Source organism: Xiphias gladius, chromosome 3, assembly GCF_016859285.1.
Source record: "Xiphias gladius isolate SHS-SW01 ecotype Sanya breed wild chromosome 3, ASM1685928v1, whole genome shotgun sequence".
In the NCBI taxonomy this organism is placed as follows: Eukaryota; Metazoa; Chordata; class Actinopteri; order Istiophoriformes; family Xiphiidae; genus Xiphias; species Xiphias gladius.
In genome coordinates, this window is record NC_053402.1 from 6,700,085 (window position 1) to 6,718,536 (window position 18,452).

At 41.2% G+C, this 18,452-nt stretch overlaps 2 protein-coding genes and 1 non-coding gene across 8 annotated transcripts; all 3 read left to right on the forward strand.

Annotated features, from left to right (window-relative positions):
• The first annotated feature begins 1,088 nt into the window (after window positions 1–1,088).
• Window positions 1,089–3,821, forward strand: rpsa (ribosomal protein SA). 4 transcript variants are annotated; one of them, XM_040123465.1, is made up of 9 exons: window positions 1,108–1,180; window positions 1,652–1,702; window positions 1,779–1,950; window positions 2,049–2,167; window positions 2,469–2,714; window positions 3,037–3,165; window positions 3,275–3,434; window positions 3,562–3,597; window positions 3,683–3,821. In XM_040123465.1, the coding sequence occupies exons 2-9, from the start codon at window positions 1,694–1,696 to the stop codon at window positions 3,775–3,777; spliced, it is 966 nt and encodes a 321-aa protein (XP_039979399.1). In that variant the 5' UTR covers window positions 1,108–1,180; window positions 1,652–1,693; the 3' UTR covers window positions 3,778–3,821. The 4 variants fall into 4 exon arrangements, with proteins under 4 accessions (XP_039979402.1, XP_039979401.1, XP_039979399.1 ...); XM_040123466.1 differs by having other exon boundaries at window positions 3,562–3,582; XM_040123468.1 differs by lacking the exon at window positions 1,652–1,702 and having other exon boundaries at window positions 1,089–1,180; window positions 1,804–1,950; window positions 3,683–3,777.
• LOC120788503 lies at window positions 2,256–2,395 on the forward strand. The gene has a single exon (XR_005707242.1). It is a non-coding gene; the product is annotated as a small nucleolar RNA SNORA62/SNORA6 family (small nucleolar RNA).
• A 2,432-nt stretch (window positions 3,822–6,253) lies between the features above and the next one.
• ubn2b (ubinuclein 2b) lies at window positions 6,254–18,448 on the forward strand. 3 transcript variants are annotated; one of them, XM_040123460.1, is made up of 17 exons: window positions 6,254–6,931; window positions 8,075–8,203; window positions 8,330–8,431; window positions 8,755–8,886; window positions 9,056–9,156; window positions 9,494–9,983; window positions 10,906–10,976; window positions 11,067–11,196; window positions 11,701–11,807; window positions 11,965–12,075; window positions 12,197–12,340; window positions 12,532–12,582; window positions 12,673–12,715; window positions 13,495–14,784; window positions 16,559–16,766; window positions 17,374–17,442; window positions 17,705–18,448. In XM_040123460.1, the coding sequence occupies exons 1-17, from the start codon at window positions 6,617–6,619 to the stop codon at window positions 17,749–17,751; spliced, it is 3,540 nt and encodes a 1,179-aa protein (XP_039979394.1). In that variant the 5' UTR covers window positions 6,254–6,616; the 3' UTR covers window positions 17,752–18,448. The 3 variants fall into 3 exon arrangements, with proteins under 3 accessions (XP_039979394.1, XP_039979395.1, XP_039979393.1); XM_040123459.1 differs by having other exon boundaries at window positions 6,255–6,931; window positions 9,053–9,156; window positions 17,705–18,446; XM_040123461.1 differs by lacking the exon at window positions 17,374–17,442 and having other exon boundaries at window positions 9,053–9,156; window positions 17,705–18,447.
• Window positions 18,449–18,452: the final 4 nt, after the last annotated feature.

Consider the following 18,452-nt stretch of genomic DNA (forward strand, 5'->3'; position numbering starts at 1 on the left):
GGAAATAAGGACAAGGAGAATAGGACTGTCAGGCTTAAGTAAGAAACTAAGCTATTTCTGTTGCTCTGTCTGCTGAAATTGACAAGTTAATTATTTATTTAAACTTTATAAGTACTTGCTCATCTTAATTTTTATTTGATTTGATATACAAAGTGTTGTATGTGCAGTCTGTTTATACATAAACTCTATTATGTGAAGAATATACATGACACAGACCTCATCACTAGGCCTCTCGTCTGTGTCACATTTCAACAAGCTGTGTACCACTGTGTCACATCCCATGCCTTTTTACACTGTTGGCTGGAATATCAGCAATTTAAGATGAGATTTGACACATTTTGTGAATCTGAAAGGCTGAATACAAAATTACAGATTGCCCATGTCTCTGAGTGAGGAATTAATAAATTAATTGTGCAGAGCTTATGGTAACTGACCAAACCAACAGACTCTGAGTGTTTTGAAGGCCCCCCCTTTTTTTTATTTACTGCGTATTGTGTTCTTTACCCTCCTCTTTTCCCAGAAAACAACTGCAAAACATGTCATTACCTCCTGTGACACATTGCCCCACTCCTTCTTTTTAGCCATATTTGTAAGATCCATCACCTCTAACATCCTTGACATCCATCCAAATGTCAAAGTTTTGAATCCAATTACCACTTAACCTACTTATCTGCCTATGTCTGTTCAGTCTCCTACCACAGTTTATTATTATCATTAACGCCTATAGTGTCCTTACAGAATTATAGTTTCATACACAACTTTCTGTACATAAGACATGTTAAATTGAAATCATTTCTAAAAATGTTGTGTCATTGTGTACATATCATGATCCCATTGACTGGAACTCTTTATCTCTAGCAAATAAAGTTACAACACAGGTCAGTCTTTCACTGAGAAGCCAGCGTCTCAGCATTGTCTTAATATGGTCTTTCCATCTCCATTGTCTTAATATGGGATACCCATCCGACCCGTGAGCTGACCTCTGGTTACCTCTGCTCCTGACATTACTGCGCGTGGGATATAACTCCGCCTACTGGTCAAATTACAGAACTACATCAGCCCCGAGTCACAATAACTAACCAATCACACGCTTAGAAATTGCATATAAATAGTACGTCATTTCCTTCCAGCGCCCTCTTTTTCACCGTGTGGTCAGATTTCCATACGGCGTTGTTTCGTGGTGAGTTTTAACCGGTTTTGTTTTAGTAATAAACCCTTAAAATGCCACCAGGGATGCGAAGTAATGATGATCTGCTCTATAACCACACATCAAGGCAATACAAACCCACCCTGTAGTGTCTTTATCATCTCTAATTATCGAAGAGACAATGCTAACGTCCATAGCTAACTTGCTAGCTGGTGACACGCGCTCATCTCGCTGTTCCTCTTGCGACTACCGTTAAATACTGATCAGACTTCGTAGTTGCAGTTTATCCAAATGAAATACAATTTCGGACCAGTTGTTTCAGGTGTAAGAATACGATGGAGGTGGTGCACAATTGGTATGCAGTTTTACGTTTTTAAGGGCCACCCATAACCCGGATTCCTTAAGTTAATGTTTTACCCTGCCCGAGTGCCATTTAGCAAGACGCTGAGGCCTCACCAGCGCCAGGTTTTGTGGCTAACGATGCACCCTGGCCTTCCTGAACAGAATGAGGAGGATTTCCTTGACCAGATCTTTAGTCAAGACTGAATGCTCACCGTAAGCTAGCAATTCGACAGAAAACTGTGACCGATGGGGTTTTTTTTTTTTTCTCATTAAAAAAATCTTTTCCTAGCTCTCCCATCTAACTCGTAACGCAGGGAAAGCGGTCACGATGTCCGGAGGTCTGGATGTCCTTCAAATGAAGGAGGAAGATGTGCTGAAGTTCCTGGCTGCAGGAACCCATCTGGGAGGCACCAACTTGGACTTCCAAATGGAGCAGTATGTCTACAAAAGAAAAAGTGACGGTGAGTCTCTTCACTATGGAGTTAGTCAATCAGGTTAAAATACAGAATAATCATGAAGTAAGATTTTTTGTGTTTTGGGCTGCTCCTTAAATCTCCAGGTGTGTACATCATTAACCTGAAGAAGACCTGGGAGAAGCTGCTGCTGGCAGCCAGGGCCATTGTTGCCATTGAGAACCCGGCTGATGTGTGTGTCATCTCCTCCAGGAACACTGGACAGGTAAGGTTTAACACTTGTGTATATCAGTGGCTATTTAAATTGGAGTGACTGCTGTTTGTACAGTGGGACATCAGTACATTAACTTCAATATGCACACTGTTAAAGCCGGGCACTGATGTCAGTGTTCAGGTGTCGGAAGTGTGCAAGAGTAAGCGGGCCGGGCTTTCGCTAACACCATGAGGACTGCTGTCCCATGAATGGGGTTTGATAGTGACCTGAGCCACAATTCGATTTGTTAAAGGAAAACAATCTGAATTTAACTGAGATCTTCAGCATAACTTGTTCTCTCTGCCCACTTCAGAGGGCGGTGCTGAAGTTTGCCTCTGCCACCGGCGCCACCACCTTCCATGGTCGTTTCACCCCTGGTACATTCACCAATCAGATCCAGGCAGCTTTCAGGGAGCCCCGCCTCCTGATTGTGACAGACCCTCGTGCTGACCATCAGCCATTGACTGAGGCTTCCTACGTTAACATCCCCACCATTGCCCTGTGCAACACTGACTCCCCACTGAGATATGTTGACATTGCCATCCCCTGTAACAATAAGGTGAGACCAAGTGAATAATTATAGTCCAAGTAATTCTGACTTTTTTTCCAGTGAATCCTTTCACTTTGCACACTGTTAGAGCCCGGTGCTGTCCTGTCTGTGCAGTGCGGGGTGTAGGATGTGTGCTAAAATATATGCTTGGCCTCAAGCCTCCTCTTTCAGAACCCCACAGAGGGAAGCAGGTAGAGGTCTTGCCACAAAATTACAACTTTGTTTTACATTTATGCCTTTGTGGATATGAAATAAACAAGGCACTACACAATGGCAGCTGGTGGGTTTTTATTCAGTGATTATCCACGACCAATCTGTAAATGTGTTGCAGGGTCATCACTCCGTGGGTCTGATGTGGTGGATGTTGGCCAGGGAGGTTCTCAGGATGAGGGGAACCATCTCCAGGGAGCACCCATGGGAGGTCATGCCAGATCTGTACTTCTACAGGGACCCCGAAGAGGTAAGATAAATGCAGTGCACCTTGCCAAATGTACAGTGGCTTGATGTTGCTATATTTAATGGTTACATGAGTGAGTTTGCATTCTGTAATGCACATATTTTCACTACAGATTGAGAAGGAGGAGCAGGCTGCAGCTGAGAAGGCTGTTGGAAAGGAGGAGTTCCAGGGTGAATGGAGCGCCCCTGCAGCTGAGTTTGCTCAGCCTGAGGTGGCTGACTGGTCTGAGGGTGTTGCTGTGCCATCTGTGCCAATCCAGCAGTTCCCTGCAAGTAAGTTCAGCAGTTTTTCTTTTGATAAGCTCTTATCTTTACCTGAACTTTGTAAAACTACATTTGGTTCGCTACGGTCATGTGGCACTAAACTACTGTTAAAACATTACTTGGATCTTTGTTACAGCCACTGCAGCAGTCAAGACAGGTGAAGTCTATTCTGGTGAGTGTATATGGAATTATCAGAACATGTAAGAATTACTTCATCTACTAATTTTTTTTGTTTTGTTTTTTGTTCCCCCCTGCAGAGGACTGGAGTACTCAGCCTGCCACAGAGGACTGGTCTACTGCCCCTACTGCCCAGGCATCTGACTGGGGTGGTGCCACTTCTGACTGGTCTTAAATCATTAACTTTGGCAACAATAAAAGTGTGTTTTTACACTTTGACTTTGTTATTCAGTTGATTCATTTGATATTTACTGAAGGCCACTATTAGTTCCTCTAACGACATCAACTAACTGCAACTGAAGTGTCAAAACCAGTGGAACTCCTGAAATTGGAACAGTTGCAATTACGCTTGTACTGTGAACACACCACTTTGTCACTGTTCAGCATAGTGCATGTAGACAAATCATTCAGTACCACTGATTATTAGTGGAATTTATTTTGTGGTAAACATTTTGGTTAGGTGTAATAAAAACAAAATGATGAAACTTATCATTAGGTTTTAGTAAGAACTAACTTACTTCAGTGAAATATGTAAATGTTGTGAAAATTATCTGAATATAATTGAGCAATCTCTGCTGGAGGGAAGTAATTTATTAGACTGGTCGAAATGGCATTTCGTGGCTGTGTATATAGTGTGCTACTTTTTCAAAGATTTTATAGACTCCTATTCCACTTTTCTTGTGGAATATATGTGTGTGATTATTCACAACTATCATTAAATATTTTTACAGAAAGCAAAATTTCATGCTTGAAGCTGTAACCAAAACAATTAATTTTCCATCTTAATCACCAATATCTGTAGAAAGCTCAGTACAACACAATTCACCAAAACTTCTGAACTTGTTAGTCAGGGGAACCACAACCGACCAGCTTATGGCTGAGCAGGAATGAAGGTAGGAGATTTTATCTGTAACTGTAATTTGAACAATACATGCCGTTGTCTTATTAGTTTTATAATCTACCTATTGCCCATTCCTGTTTTTATATAAATATTACTGTAGGTACTAAGGCCGTACAAAAAATCTGAATTGCACCATCATTTTCAGATGCAAAAATTTAAGGGGCACTCCACAGATGTTACAGGTGTGAAAACCATGTCTGCTATAACCAAAATAAGTTTACCCTCCACCTGCCAGTGCGATTTTTTTTTTTTTTTTTTTTTTTTTTTTTTTTGGGTGTCTAACTTTTTCGATGGCTCTTCCCTTTAAATTGTGACTATTTTTGTCCCAGCATACAATACACATACACATTTAATTTTTTGGTTCCTCTGTAATTCATTTTATGTATAGTAGATGCTCAGAATATGTATAGTACTTTACAGTGCTATATTGTGCCTCTGTTCTTGTGTTTCCACATATTTACAAGACACAATGGCAGTGACATCTTCCAACTTCACCAGCAAAAAGACTGAGTAAATGGATAGAAACATGTAGGAATAAACCAATAAAACATGAATAAATAACTGAAAAAAGAACTATATCATACGGTGTGATTACCGAGAGTCAATTCTTGGCTCCTTTTCCACTCACATCTCAAAGATGTGAAATACATGCACTACATTTTTTAAATCTGCCAAACAGGGCTGCACTCTGCATCCTTTGCATTCATTTGTGAAAAATTGTGCCAAAACAATTAAAGTATTTAACATCACTGTTCTTAAAAAGCTATCCATACTTGACATTTCAAGTGTAAAAGGAAATAACTGTAGAATTAATTCAGAAACATTTAAATGCGACCAAAAACACTGGGTAATAGTATAATAAAAGAACAAAAGATCTATGGAGCGGGTCAGCAAACATATGGGCCATTTTTTTCCAGCATTGTTCAACAGAGGGCCAACATACAGGCTCGGCAGAATAGCAACCATGTATGATGTCAGTGTTTGGTTTATTAGTGTGTTTTATTTTTGAGTATTTTATTTAATTTAAGAATAAACCAGATTTATAAAATGGTTGCTTTAGGATTGAATCTTTGGGCAGATATTATTTCTCCCATTTGTAAGTTTTGCTACTCATCTGGCAAAAACCGTCATACACACCTACTGTTTCTTTGCGTTGCGCAGTGGAACTTGAAATGTAATTAATAGGTTATCCACACACAGTAAATAGGGTCCGCTTCATTCATGGAAGAACTAAGGAACTGTTATTGTTTTGCCTTGTAAAGAAATCAGCATGCCTGTTTGTGTTTGATGGAAACATTTATTATCATGACTAGATTTTACAAGGTCATATTTATCGGGATTCACATGAGCAGTGTATTTACATTTTTGTCTACAGTAGATTTTTTTTCTATTAATGCCTACAGCTGATCTCCGGTCTCTACATGTGTATTACAGAAGTGACACGATTTACAGTCGAAAAAAAAAGTCCCAGGAATTCATTAAAAGGGTACATTTCATTCATAAGATTGAAGTACGCCTCTTAAGCTTTAGCAACGATGGGGAACAAAATCTATCTTTCACTTATTATATGAGCAATCAGGACAGAAAAAGCATGAAAAATATAATCTCTCCTTGTAGTAAATAGTAGAGCTGCGTCCCGCCTTTGTAGAACAATCATCTTCTCTACATTCGCGCTAGTCTGTCAAGTGGGCGTGTTTCAGCTCTGCCATTGGACAAACACTGTTCCCTTTCCTCCCCGGCTTCCGCTTTCTTTTCATAAGCACGCCCAGCCGCTGAATAATGATAATAATGATCAAGATGGCTACTACAGAATACTCCTTGCGGTAGCTAACAACCAATTTTATGGAAGCTCTCAAAACTACGTTTTCCCATTGTTTAAGTCCCTCGTAGGTCACGGGGGCCGTGTCACGGATTATACTATATGGATTAAAACGGGCTGAGAGGAGATAAAAGTGATTGTTTTGTCTGCAGCACTCATTCTGAGGAAGCTAGCTAGCAGAGCAACTAGCTAGCTGTACTTGTCGACCATCTCCAGGTTTAGCTCCCCAGCCATCGGCAGAGGAGCGTGGCGCTCCCCGTTTTACGTGCCCGGTCGTCGGACGGAGAGCGTCAAATGGCAGAGCCGAGGAAAGTGCCGTTCGTCACCATTTCGTCCTTCAACACCTCACCGCCGACCCCGGAGTCCAGCAAGAAACGCCGCCGCGAAGATGAGGCCGTCGACATCACTTTTGGGAAAGATGGATGTGGAAGTGCCGCGGCGGTGGGGTCAGGAGGTTGCGGAGGTCTGTTTGGTAACACGAAAGGTGGGGACGCCGAGTCCGGGGAGATGAAACCTACCGTCCGCCTCAACCTCCCGCTGACCGAGCCGAATGAACGAGGGTCCGCCGAGTTCAACTACGGCGAGCTGGTCCACTCAACTCTTACTCAGGTTAGGAGAGTAGATACACAGTAGGCACCATGATATGAGCAGGAAGGGCCTAACCTGGCACCAGTTCAGGAGAGGCGCACTGGTTGGGCTGTGAGGCTGAGATGTCACTCTTGAAGATGTTGATAGTTACTCAAGAGTTTTAATTGTGCACGCGTGGTGTTAATAAGGCACTCAACTACTATTCTTATGCTCAGTTTTTATTTATTTTTAGCCTTTGCCAAAGTTTGGACAGGTTAAGTAAGAAAGGAAACGAATCAGTGCTGAAGATGAAAAGTTGCATGTTAAAGGGGTAATCCAGTGATTTAGTATTGCCTTTTGACAGAAAAATTTTGAGGCAGAGGCAGCGATAACCTGAGTTTTAGTCCCTAGAATGAGTGAAAATACAGAAACGCTGGATCCCCTCTTCTGTTTTACCCTTCCTACCTCGTTAACTGCCTGGTTAATGCTTCATTCACGTTATATGGGACTAATGGTAGAGCTGGGAAAACTCTCCATGTTTACAACTTGCAAGCGTTCACATCACAGGACAACTCAAGACAGTTGTATGACTTCAGAGCTTGTTGAGTGAGGGTATAAATTCTGTGTATTGACCGTATAATACTATATCCATTAAATTTGGGTTTAATCACCTTGAACAATGGACTTTGGCTGAAATGACGTGTCCCTATTAGTTTGATTTTCAGGCACTTCTTTATTGTGAAGCACCAAGTTGGATATATTGGAGCTTTCAGAAAAGTCTCTTCAGTTGTAATAACGACTTGGATGTTGATGTGAATGCTATTTACAAGATAGAATTTTGTTTTTACGATTTCTCTGGTATGAGTGAACGCAACATAATGCCCACATCTTTCAAACTGTAGGCCCTCAGTTTGTAATGCAGACTTTCTGTTCTAAACTTCATGTTTCATACTCAACATGATATCATCAGGGTTGCTTTCTCAGATTTCAAATTGCTGCATTCAGAGCCACAGAAGACATTATACAACTGTTCAGGCTGAGCACTACCACTTGTGATGAGCATGCTAATATGACCTGACTGTTTAGGTTCATAGCTGTTTGTGAGAATAGGCAGTTTATGAAGAAAATCATCAAAAGCTTCTTCTTTCAGTTTCATTCCTGATCCAATTTCCATGTTTACATCAGGTAAAGCTTGCAGGATCAACAGTCCCTAAAGGACACACTCCTCCCCTGGACCCCAATGACCCCTTTGCTGATGATGAGAGGGAGAGACGGGAGGTAGAAGAGCTGGCCAAGAAATTTGAGAACAAATATGTAAGTGTTGTAGTCTCAAGATATCTCAATATATTGTTACACCTGCAGCTGTCTGGATGTTGTGCATGCTGTGGATGCCCTATATTTTTAAAAGGTTTTTCATACCTGTGTTTCCTCTGTTTGCAGGGTGGGGGCTCTAAGAAGAAGAAAAAGGACAGGATGCAGGATCTCATTGATATTGGATATGGCTATGATGAGACTGACCCCTTCATAGACAATTCCGAGGCTGTGAGTTCTCTTTTTTTCCAAAACACACACGTCAGCTTAAGAGTTAGCAATCAGCCCTGACTTTATTAATTAAAATGAAACTAATTTCCAAAGTGTGTGCCCCTACAAACCTTTTGAGTTTTAATTTTTTGCAAAAATCTATGATGATCTGAAGTTTTCTGTTTTTGGCTGAGAATGTCCTCAACTAGAATTAAGTAGAGCTTTGTCCACATGCCGTTGATCTTATAACCACTGATCAGCATTGCACTTTGCACAAAATCACACGTTGTGTGCTGGGTAGTAGAAGAAAAGTAAAATTAATTGTACTTCTCTCCCGACTTCAGTATGATGAGCTGGTGCCTGCCTCTCTCACCACAAAACATGGAGGCTTCTACATCAACACGGGCACTCTGCAGTTCAGACCAGCCTCTGATTCTGAGGGAGAGAATGCAAGCACGGAGGATAATCACTTCAAGGTAGGTTCTTGCTTCTCTGCACTTGTATGAAGACATTGTAAATAGAAGCACTATATATACAGGCAGATTACACATAAATGTTCATCAGTGTTAAAACTGTTTCTGAACTGAAAACTACTGTTGTTATACCATACTAATTACCCTGCATTTTTGCACCCATTTGTAGAAGATGAAAGATGGTGAAGAGCGGGTAATTAAAAAGCGGCGGAAAAAGCAAGACGGAATTCTGGAGGACAAGAAACCCAAGAAGAATAAAGTACCAAAGCCTGGGTGAGGTTTAAAGATTTATTCAGTGTTTTATTCTCAGGCTTATCATTTCTCCCAATATTTTCTATCAAAAAAATATTTTTGTATTTGTTATTATCTCTTTTCAGAAGTCTGTGTAGTAATACAGTTAGTATTGCAGATTAATTCAAAAGTCTAACTATTGTGTAATCGTATAGACTGAAACGAGAACTTCCCTAATTGGAAGTTAGTCAGATGTATCATGGTTTCCAATCAGCACCCTCACCCTCTCAAGTTTGTCAGTTTAGGAGTTAATCATGACAGATTATTTCCTATCCTAGTTGGTTAAATGTCTTTCTTCTTGCTTCTTCTGTTCTGACAGAGTTTCTGCCCTGAATGTTCATCGGCCAGAAAAGAAAAAGAGGAAGAAACTGATGAAGGATTCTCTCCACCTGGCCAACATGCTGCGCCGCTTCACAAGGGAGAAGGAGGAGATGCGCAAGAAGAATCTGGCTGCTGCCGGTCTGCCGCGGCCCACAGCCAAAGTGCCCAACGCCAACAGTGTACTCCTCAACACCCACCCTAAGGCTACTGGCAGCAACGACTGCAGCATGGCTGACCTGAGTTCTGACCCAGCTGTGATGTCACTGTTGGCCAATAACGACATACTGCAGGACATGATGGGTGACCTGGACTTTGGGATGCTGGACTCACCTCAGCCCTCCAGTCCAGCACAGGGAGAGAATGGCTCCTTTGGGGTGGGACATAAAGCAGGTGGTAGCAGAGTGTCACAGGGTAATGTGGTGACCCCTCCTCCTCTGCCCAGTGGACTCCCAGGCCCGCTCACAAAGCGCATCGAAGACCTGAGAGCGGTACAAACTTCAGTACTACCGTGGATCACTTTTTGTAGAGTGTAAATTACATTTGAATGGCAATATTCATGATACAAATAATGTTCACAGTGTGATTGCTACAGAAATCTATCTACCTTACAGTATTTGGCACAAAGGACGTGGCTTTTAATTTCTGTTAAACGTTGTTTTTATTTAACCAGGAATGTCTGATTGAGATTAAAAATAAAAAGTTTCAAGAGTGTCCTTGCCAAGATAGGGAGCAATAACAATGAGTTACAGACAACAGATCACAGAAAACACACGTTAAACAAAATCACAGTTCAAAAGAAATGTGATTAAAACATCAGGAATAACATTTCTACTACAATCATGTCAAAGATGTAAAGCAACCCAAGAGCTATCTAAAACCATAAAATAACTAAAACCAATTGCAAACAATAACTTAATGAGACTAACACATAAATATTCTAAAATACCCCAAAACACCGGCAGCCAGAAGAGACAGCGCCCACTTTCTGAAGCAATAAATTAAATTCACAAAGATTTTAGACACATTTTTTTCTGCAATTTTTGATCTAACTGAAGAAGGGTCCAAGCAGAAGGGACATACATAAAAGCTCTAATACCAAATTCAGTGCAAACTCTACAACTGTTAGGGAGAAATTAGTCCTGGGAACGACAAGCATCAGTGTTCACGCATTTTGTGGAATAACTTTACATAGACAAGTTGGCTGTTAACCCAGGCATGGCTTTATAGATAAGGGTACCAGTGATTTGGTCTATGGGAGGTTAGAAAGGGAGGTCAGAGATTTTAATAACCTCGATGCTTTTTAACGTCTGTGTTTATTAAGACTGTGACACATTTTTTCAGAAATGTGAAGAGTATTAACATAGACAGTGCTCAAGTCTGTCTGATAGTAATACTTGTCTCTTCTCATAGGCATCCCGTCTGTTTGATGAAGAGGGTAGAAAAAAATTCTTCACATTGGACATGAACAACATCCTACTAGAGTGAGTACCATTCAGATTTTCACTTTCGCAGTCTGTTATAAATCAACAAATATAAATCCATGTAAATCTCCCTCTGTGTGTTTGTGGCAGTATTGAGTTGCAGGTTCAGGAGCAACCTGCAGAGGTGCGATCAGCCGTCTACTCTCACCTAGAGGCCTTTGTGCCCTGCAATAAAGAAGCTCTGCTCAAACGCCTTAAGAAGCTTAGCCTCAACATACAGGTGAGGTGGAGTAATTGACATTATCATTACATATAAGTACAAAAATTGTTGTCACTGCAAGTCAGACCATAAGGACTGCTTGCTGCAGGTTGCTCATTGCTTATCAGTTTTGGAAAGATATTTGATGTGCTTTTAAAACTGTTCTCTGCGGAATTGAATTGGTAGAAGGTGTGTTAATCAGGAGACTTGTCACAGGGACCCATAGTAGTATGAACAGTTTAACCAAAGAATAATTTTCCATTTTCATTTCGTTACATTTAATTGATTAACAAATGATGCCTGTAGGTTTATGTTCCCCAGTATTTCACAAGACATTAGAAGTAGTGAGAGTCTTCGAGCTGGCAGGTGTTTCTAAAAGTAACTGTGTGAAAGCTAAATTAATGTTTTCTTAGCTGTTGTGACTGTTGGCTGTGTGCCCATTATCTAATTCTTTATTTAGCATGTGCGTGTGCTGCCCTTCATATGTGTGTATGATTTCGGATTGTGTTTATCCGTCTCGCCCAGGATGACCGTCTTCGAACGCCCCTGTTGAAGCTGAAACTGGCAGTGTGCAGTGTGATGCCAGAGCAGATTGCTCGATACAACATGGACTGTATTGCTAAAGTGGCAAAGTAAGGACACGTCTTGAGTCAACTGTGGCTCTTATTTTGAACGCAGCTCAGATTATTAGACTTACATAGCATTATATCTGTTTGACTCTGAACATATTTCCCTCCACATTGCTTATAAAGGTGATTTGACACGTGATGTTTCTTTGTGTGTTCCCAGGCAGCAGTCTGAGGAGGGAGAGAAGAACGGGTCAGAGGATGATGATGAGGAGAAACCAGGGAAGAGAGTGATGGGGCCTCGAAAAAAGTTTGTCTGGGATGACAAACTCAGGTCAGTTTCATCGAGGAAGGAGGTTCATTTCTTATGCAAGTTTTCATAAACATACATAATGGTCACAATCACTTTTCCCTCTGTAGTGATGGAGTATTTGGATAATTGTATGTGTTTCTAGGACACTGCTGTGTAACCTAGTGCGTGTGAAGCTGGGTTGCTATGAGCTGGAGGGCAAGAACTCACTGTCTCTAGAGGACTACCTCAAAGCCTTCATGGAGACTGAAGTTAAACCTCTCTGGCCTAAAGGCTGGATGCAGGCCAGGTGTGTTTTTTAATTGCCATGATGATTTTGTTTTTTTATAATGATTACAAACTGTATTATATGTCTTCAGTAGTAGCTTTAACTAGCAAGATTGCAGCCCCCCTAATTTTTACTTGCCAGCTGAGTAGTAAACCCCTTTTTATATGAACATTGCTTTTATCAATGTCTTCCATGTTTATTTTTGTCCACAGGATGCTTTTCAAAGAGAGCATCATGGCTCATGGTCACCTCACAGGCTACACGTGAGTCATGTAACTTATTGTTAAGTTTTCTCATAACTGACTCTGATATTTATCTTGTTTTCATTCACTTCTGTGGCCATGTCACTCCAGAGCAAAGAAGAAGATGGTCCCTACTCCCAAGGCCAAGCCAAAGGTTAGACTTTTAGTTAGCTGTACTTTAAAAATGAGGCTTGAAAACTGTGCTTCACTGAATGTGCTCCCTATTAAGTTGGGCTCTTAATCAAATTTACATGGTTTAGTTTTTGGTATGTATATCATGCTTGTTATATTGCTGCTTATCTCAGACACTAATCTGACATTTAACACTGATCTCAAACATTAAAAACTTTTAAAAACTGCCATACAAAAGCTCATTAAAGGATAGGTTCACATTTTTTAAGTTACTGGTCGCTTTAATAATTTATTTTTTCTATATTGGCCATGGTGGGGGACAAAATCAGAATAAAGCCCTCTGTAAAAATGCATTCTAATATTCAGCTCAAATTAATATGAAGTGTCATCTGTCTGAGTCAGACTAAACAAGTAGGTGTCTTCCAGAGTTAGTTTAGTACAAAATTCCTTTGGAAATAAAAACACTACGTTAGGAGGTTACCCAATTGATTTGTCTAACTCAGACTTCTGAAGTCTCATAATAGCTTCAGTTAAACTTTGAAATGCATTTTACACTGAATAAGTGGATTTATTCCTCCATCTCTTCCACTGAAATTAGGTTAGGAAGGGATCTCTTCTTGGCCGGTATAGAAAGGAGGAATGATTAAAGCAATTAAAAATAATCTTTAAATGTACTGTACATATGGGCTTGTGAGTAATGTTTTCTTGAAGACCTATCCTTTAATAGTGGTATTAAAGATGAGTAAAGATGGGTTATGAAAGTCTGTATAAATGTTATTTTTGTGTAATCTTTAAATCCAGGACGCTGTTTGGGTTCAGCGGTCCACACCCTCAGCAGGTGCCACTCCCTCCCCTACTGCCCAGGTTGCCAAGCGACCACCTCAGTCACCATCTGAGCCCATATGTCTTGATTCCCTCGATGAGGATTTGACAGCTCCCTCCCTGGACTCCATCTCTCAGGCTCTAGCCATCCTCGGCAACGCAGCCAAGGGTCTGGCCCAGGGGGACAGCCCCCCGTCCCCGGATGGACCCAAGAACGCCACCAACCCCTCCTCCATCCACGTGTCGCCACTCATTCAGCAACAGAAAAAGAACTCTGTCAGCACTCCCAGCTCCAATGCACCTCACTACAGCTCTACCTCTTCGTCTTCCTCCACCTCTCTGTCTCGGCCTCCCTCCATCACGTCCTCTCCTCTGCCCTCAGTGAGGGTGGATGGGATGGGGGTCGTCAAGGGCGCGCCGCAGGCGCATAGACACTCAGTTTTGAACACTCAGAGACCTTTGGGTGTGGCAAAAGCCAATATGCATGCCTCAGCGTCGCCACCTAAACCACGTCCACCACCCACTGCGTCTCCACTTGTGCCCCCAGGATCAAAGACGGGGGTCTCCACTCCCCCTTCTGGCCTCCTCAAAGGCAGCAATAATAATAAAGCCAACAGTGGTGACACTCTCATCCTCACATCCCCTCAGTCTCGGCCACACACCCTTTCATCACCGTCACTCATGACCCCCAAAACCTTCCAAACGCCTCGCCTGCCCCACACCCCACAGAGTAAATCCTCCCCCACCCTCTCTCAGACGCTCCCTGGAGTTCAGTCCCAGCCCCAGCCGCAGTCTAACTTCATCACCCCTATGCACGCCACTCTCACCAAGTCCACACACAGCAGTATCCCACCTATTGTCAAACTCACACCCCGCACCCCCAACCTTGCCGTCACTGCCACCACCTCAGCCTCGCCCTCTATCTCTCAAAGCCCTAGGTCTCAGGCAACCCCCACTATACACCAGTACTCTCCCAAAACCCCAGCAGGGTTCCGCCCGCAATTCTCAGGTGCCCAAGGAGGAGCAACCAAGCCAGGGCAAGGCAGCTACACTCCTCCAGGCAGCCAGAAGACCCCCAGCAACAACAGCACCACCAACACCAGCCTTATTAACACCTCATCCATAAGCAAGCATTCAGGGTCCAGTGCCTCCCCCACAGTGGTCTCTGCCAACCCAGGCCAGCGTCAGAGGCCCGCGAGTGGGACACCTCAGGGGGCCAAGTCTGCTGCATCTGTTTCATCATCATCCGTCTCTTCTCAGTTGCCACAGGTTTGTACTGTCAGCATGTCCAGATTAGTAACCTATAGTGTGCTTCCCATTGTCCAAGTGCATCATTATTAAAACACATTTACATGCACTGTAGTAATTCGATCATTCACCAGGTAATTTTAGCAAACATCTTTACTCGTGGTTTTGCATTCTGTCCAAGACAATTAAATCTGAAGTCCAACATGATCTGAACAGAATCATTTTACTTTATAAATTCAACACACAAACTAGTCATTAATTTGGTTTCCTCACCTGAATAGTATGTGGAATATTCTGTATTTTTCAATATTCATGTGCACACTTGAAAAATAGTAAGTGTGAGAAATAGAAAGACACACATTTATTCAGAGCAACCAGTGCTACCATTAGTAGCAAACATATTTCACTTACCCTGAGTGGTGTGTAGCCATGTGGTTCCATTTACTGAAGTATTAGATGTTCACTATTGAAACATCCAGTGCCAGCACGAAGCAATAGATGTGAACGGAATTTAATTTGAGGTGCTCAAAGCATTGAAAAATGACACTTTAAAAATCAATAGCAGTGTGGATTTTCCAGAAACGGTGTCCTGGATTATTCATGAGAATACATACACCTTGATGTGAGCAGTGTTGTTTTAGAGCTGTTGTCTAACAAAAGAAAAAAAAATGTTGCAAATTGGCCAAAGTAGAGTGTGTGTGAATCATCACCAGTAGCTGGGACATTTGTTCTTAAAAGACACACGACTTGAATTTGTCAGTTTTCAATCCTTCCAGTGCCTCAAATAAAATTCCACCTTCTCACCCACCTTTTAATGCATTGCATTTGGTAACAAGGCTCAAAAGCTCGGGTAATGCGACAAAAATTACCTTCATGACTAAATACCAGTAGTGGCAAGTAGCCGTCGTGTAAAGTAATCTCCATATATTTACTCAAATACTGTATTTAAGTACAAATTTGAAGTACTTTGAGTATTTCCATTTTATCCTACTTTATACTTTTCCTCCTCCTACATTTCAGAGGCATCTGTAGTTACTTTGTGTATTCAGATTTAATGCACAAAACCTGTGATAATTTATTATTAAGATACATTATTATAGAGCTGAAATAAATTCATTGAGCGGTTAGTTGACAGAAAATTAATCAGCAACTATTTTGACGATTAGATTAATTGTTCAAGCAAAACTGCCAAATGTTCACTAGTTCCCACTTTGTTATTGTGATGATATGACATTTTCTGACATATTGTTCACGAACTGACTAATCAATTAATCCAGAATATAATTCGCAAAATAATTGATAATGAAAGAAAAATCAGCCTACATTATTATAGGTTAAACTACCTAACTGTAGTAATACATTATATAGTAGTTAAAATGAGTTCCCTCTAAAATCCTTCTTATTTTTAAGAATCAGTAATAATAATTACATAATACTGTATAGTATAGTATACTTATAATATTGATAGGGGTCATTCCGCTGTATCATCAGCATTTACTTTTGGTATTTTTTGCTGATAATACTCATACTTATGTTAAGTTTTTAATGGAGGACTTTTACTTTCAATCGAGTAGTTTTACATTGTGGCATTGCTATTTATACTTAAGTAAAGGAACTAAGTACTTGCTCCACTCCTAGAGAATGGGGAAATTTTGGTGTGATTTGGGTGAACTTTAAAAATCATAAATTGTAGATGGTCTGAAAGAAAGTGAAATAGTTGCTGTATTTTCTGACACAATATCAATAATTTGCATTTTGAAAAACACTTGTAAAATCTTAATCCATTTCTGCCCAGGTCTCCACAGCAGGCAGCGGCAGTCTGCTCGGCTCAGCCTCAACTCTTCCCCTGGGGTTTGGGATGCTGGGGGGCCTGGTGCCCGTGTCATTGCCCTTCCAGTTCCCACAACTGCTAAACCTGCCACCACTGGGTACAGCAGGCTCAAGTACAGCAGCCAGCGGCTCTTCAGCCAGTAGCAATGCACCGTTCTCTACCCTGACCCAGAGTGAGTGATGAAAGCAGGGCAGACACATGGATACTTTTGTACAGATGAAATTTAAACTATGCACTACATACACATTTAAAGTTGGTGACAAGTTCTGAATATAATAAATAGTATAATGTGGAAAAATATTGTCCGGTTGATGTGATTGAAATACTTATTTTTACATAATAGACACACTCTGTATGTGACCATCAGTACGTTGCTCTGCTGTTGTCTGTTTGGGTGTTCCTGTGTAGGCCTTGTTTTGTGTTGTATGTTAGAGCATCATTTATTTTATCACCATATTGGGTGTCAGATGTAAGCTTGTGATTTTTCTCCTGTTTGACATTATTCCATTATGTTTGCTTCATTTCCCAAAATTTCTCTCAATCCTGTATTGGTTACTTTCCCCATCTGTCATTCACTTTGCCTTATACTTCTTCTTGTCTTTATCTCCCCCTCTGTTTGGCTGTCATTGGCTGTCATTACCTGTCCTTTACCTCTATGCCATATTGCTCCTTTCCCCATCTGTCTTTCCTTCTTTTCCACATTTCCCTCTCCTCCCTGTTTTGTTGGTATCTGTTCCTCCCTCCCTTTCCCTCCTTGTTCCCCTGTCCTGTCTCCTCAGATCTGTATAAGAGTCTCCAGTCAGGGTCTCAGGTTGCTCTGCCTCCTCACTTGCAGCTCGCTTTTTCAGGTAAAATCTGACCCTCCCTCCAACCTCAAAGCTTGCTCCATTTACCCCATCTCCTGCCTTTCTTTATTCTTTAAGTGTCTGGTGTTCTATCTCAGGTTGTCCTTTTCTTTCTGGTCCTGTTCTGTTCTCTCCTCGTCTGTTGGTGACAGCATGCCTTTCGTGGATTCATTTCAGCTGTTGTCCAATCTGTAATTTTTTTTTTTTTTTTTTTGGTCTATCACTGCTTTTCACTGATTTCAAGCACTGTACTATTCCTGTCCAGATGTCAGTCAAAGCCAGGGAGGAGACACTAAAAGGAAGACTCTATAATACAGCTGGATTTCTACACCCAGCCGTTGATGTCTAACGAAATGATGGGATGTTGGGGCATATCAGGATGGAACGTGGCTTTGGATGACAGATGGACAGAACACGGATAACAAGGGTCTGAAATACAGACTGGGCTACACTTAGGACACATGATCAGAGAAGATCAGCTCAAATTTTTCTGAATACCACAGTTAAATATAACTTTTTTAAACGATTTGATAAGTTTTAAATACTATTCTTAATAGAATTGTTAAATGAAATGACAAATACTGTTTGTCAATGTTTACAACATAGACCTATATCACTGTGGACAGGGAGAAGGAATGAATGGATTTTTTAGGTGAGTGTTTGTGTGTGCGAGTGTCTGAATGTATTTGTAGGGTTGGGCTGAAAGTGTGCCTTTGTATGTCACCCTCTCTGATGCATGGTCAGTGTTTCTATTTGGTGCTGTTTTTATCATAATGTAATTATCTCTGATACTTGTAAGAAATGTAAACTGCAAATTGATGAATTTTAGCTTTTTCCAATGAAAGATGTACACTTTTTCATTGTACTTGAATTCTTGAATGAATTTGTTTCTGTGTAGAACTCAAACCGACTTTTAATTAAAATCTTTCCCTTAACAATGGAGTAATTTGATTCAACAGGGTCTTGCATGAAAGTCAAGTGCGACTGATGCTTCCAGTATTAAACACCATGTT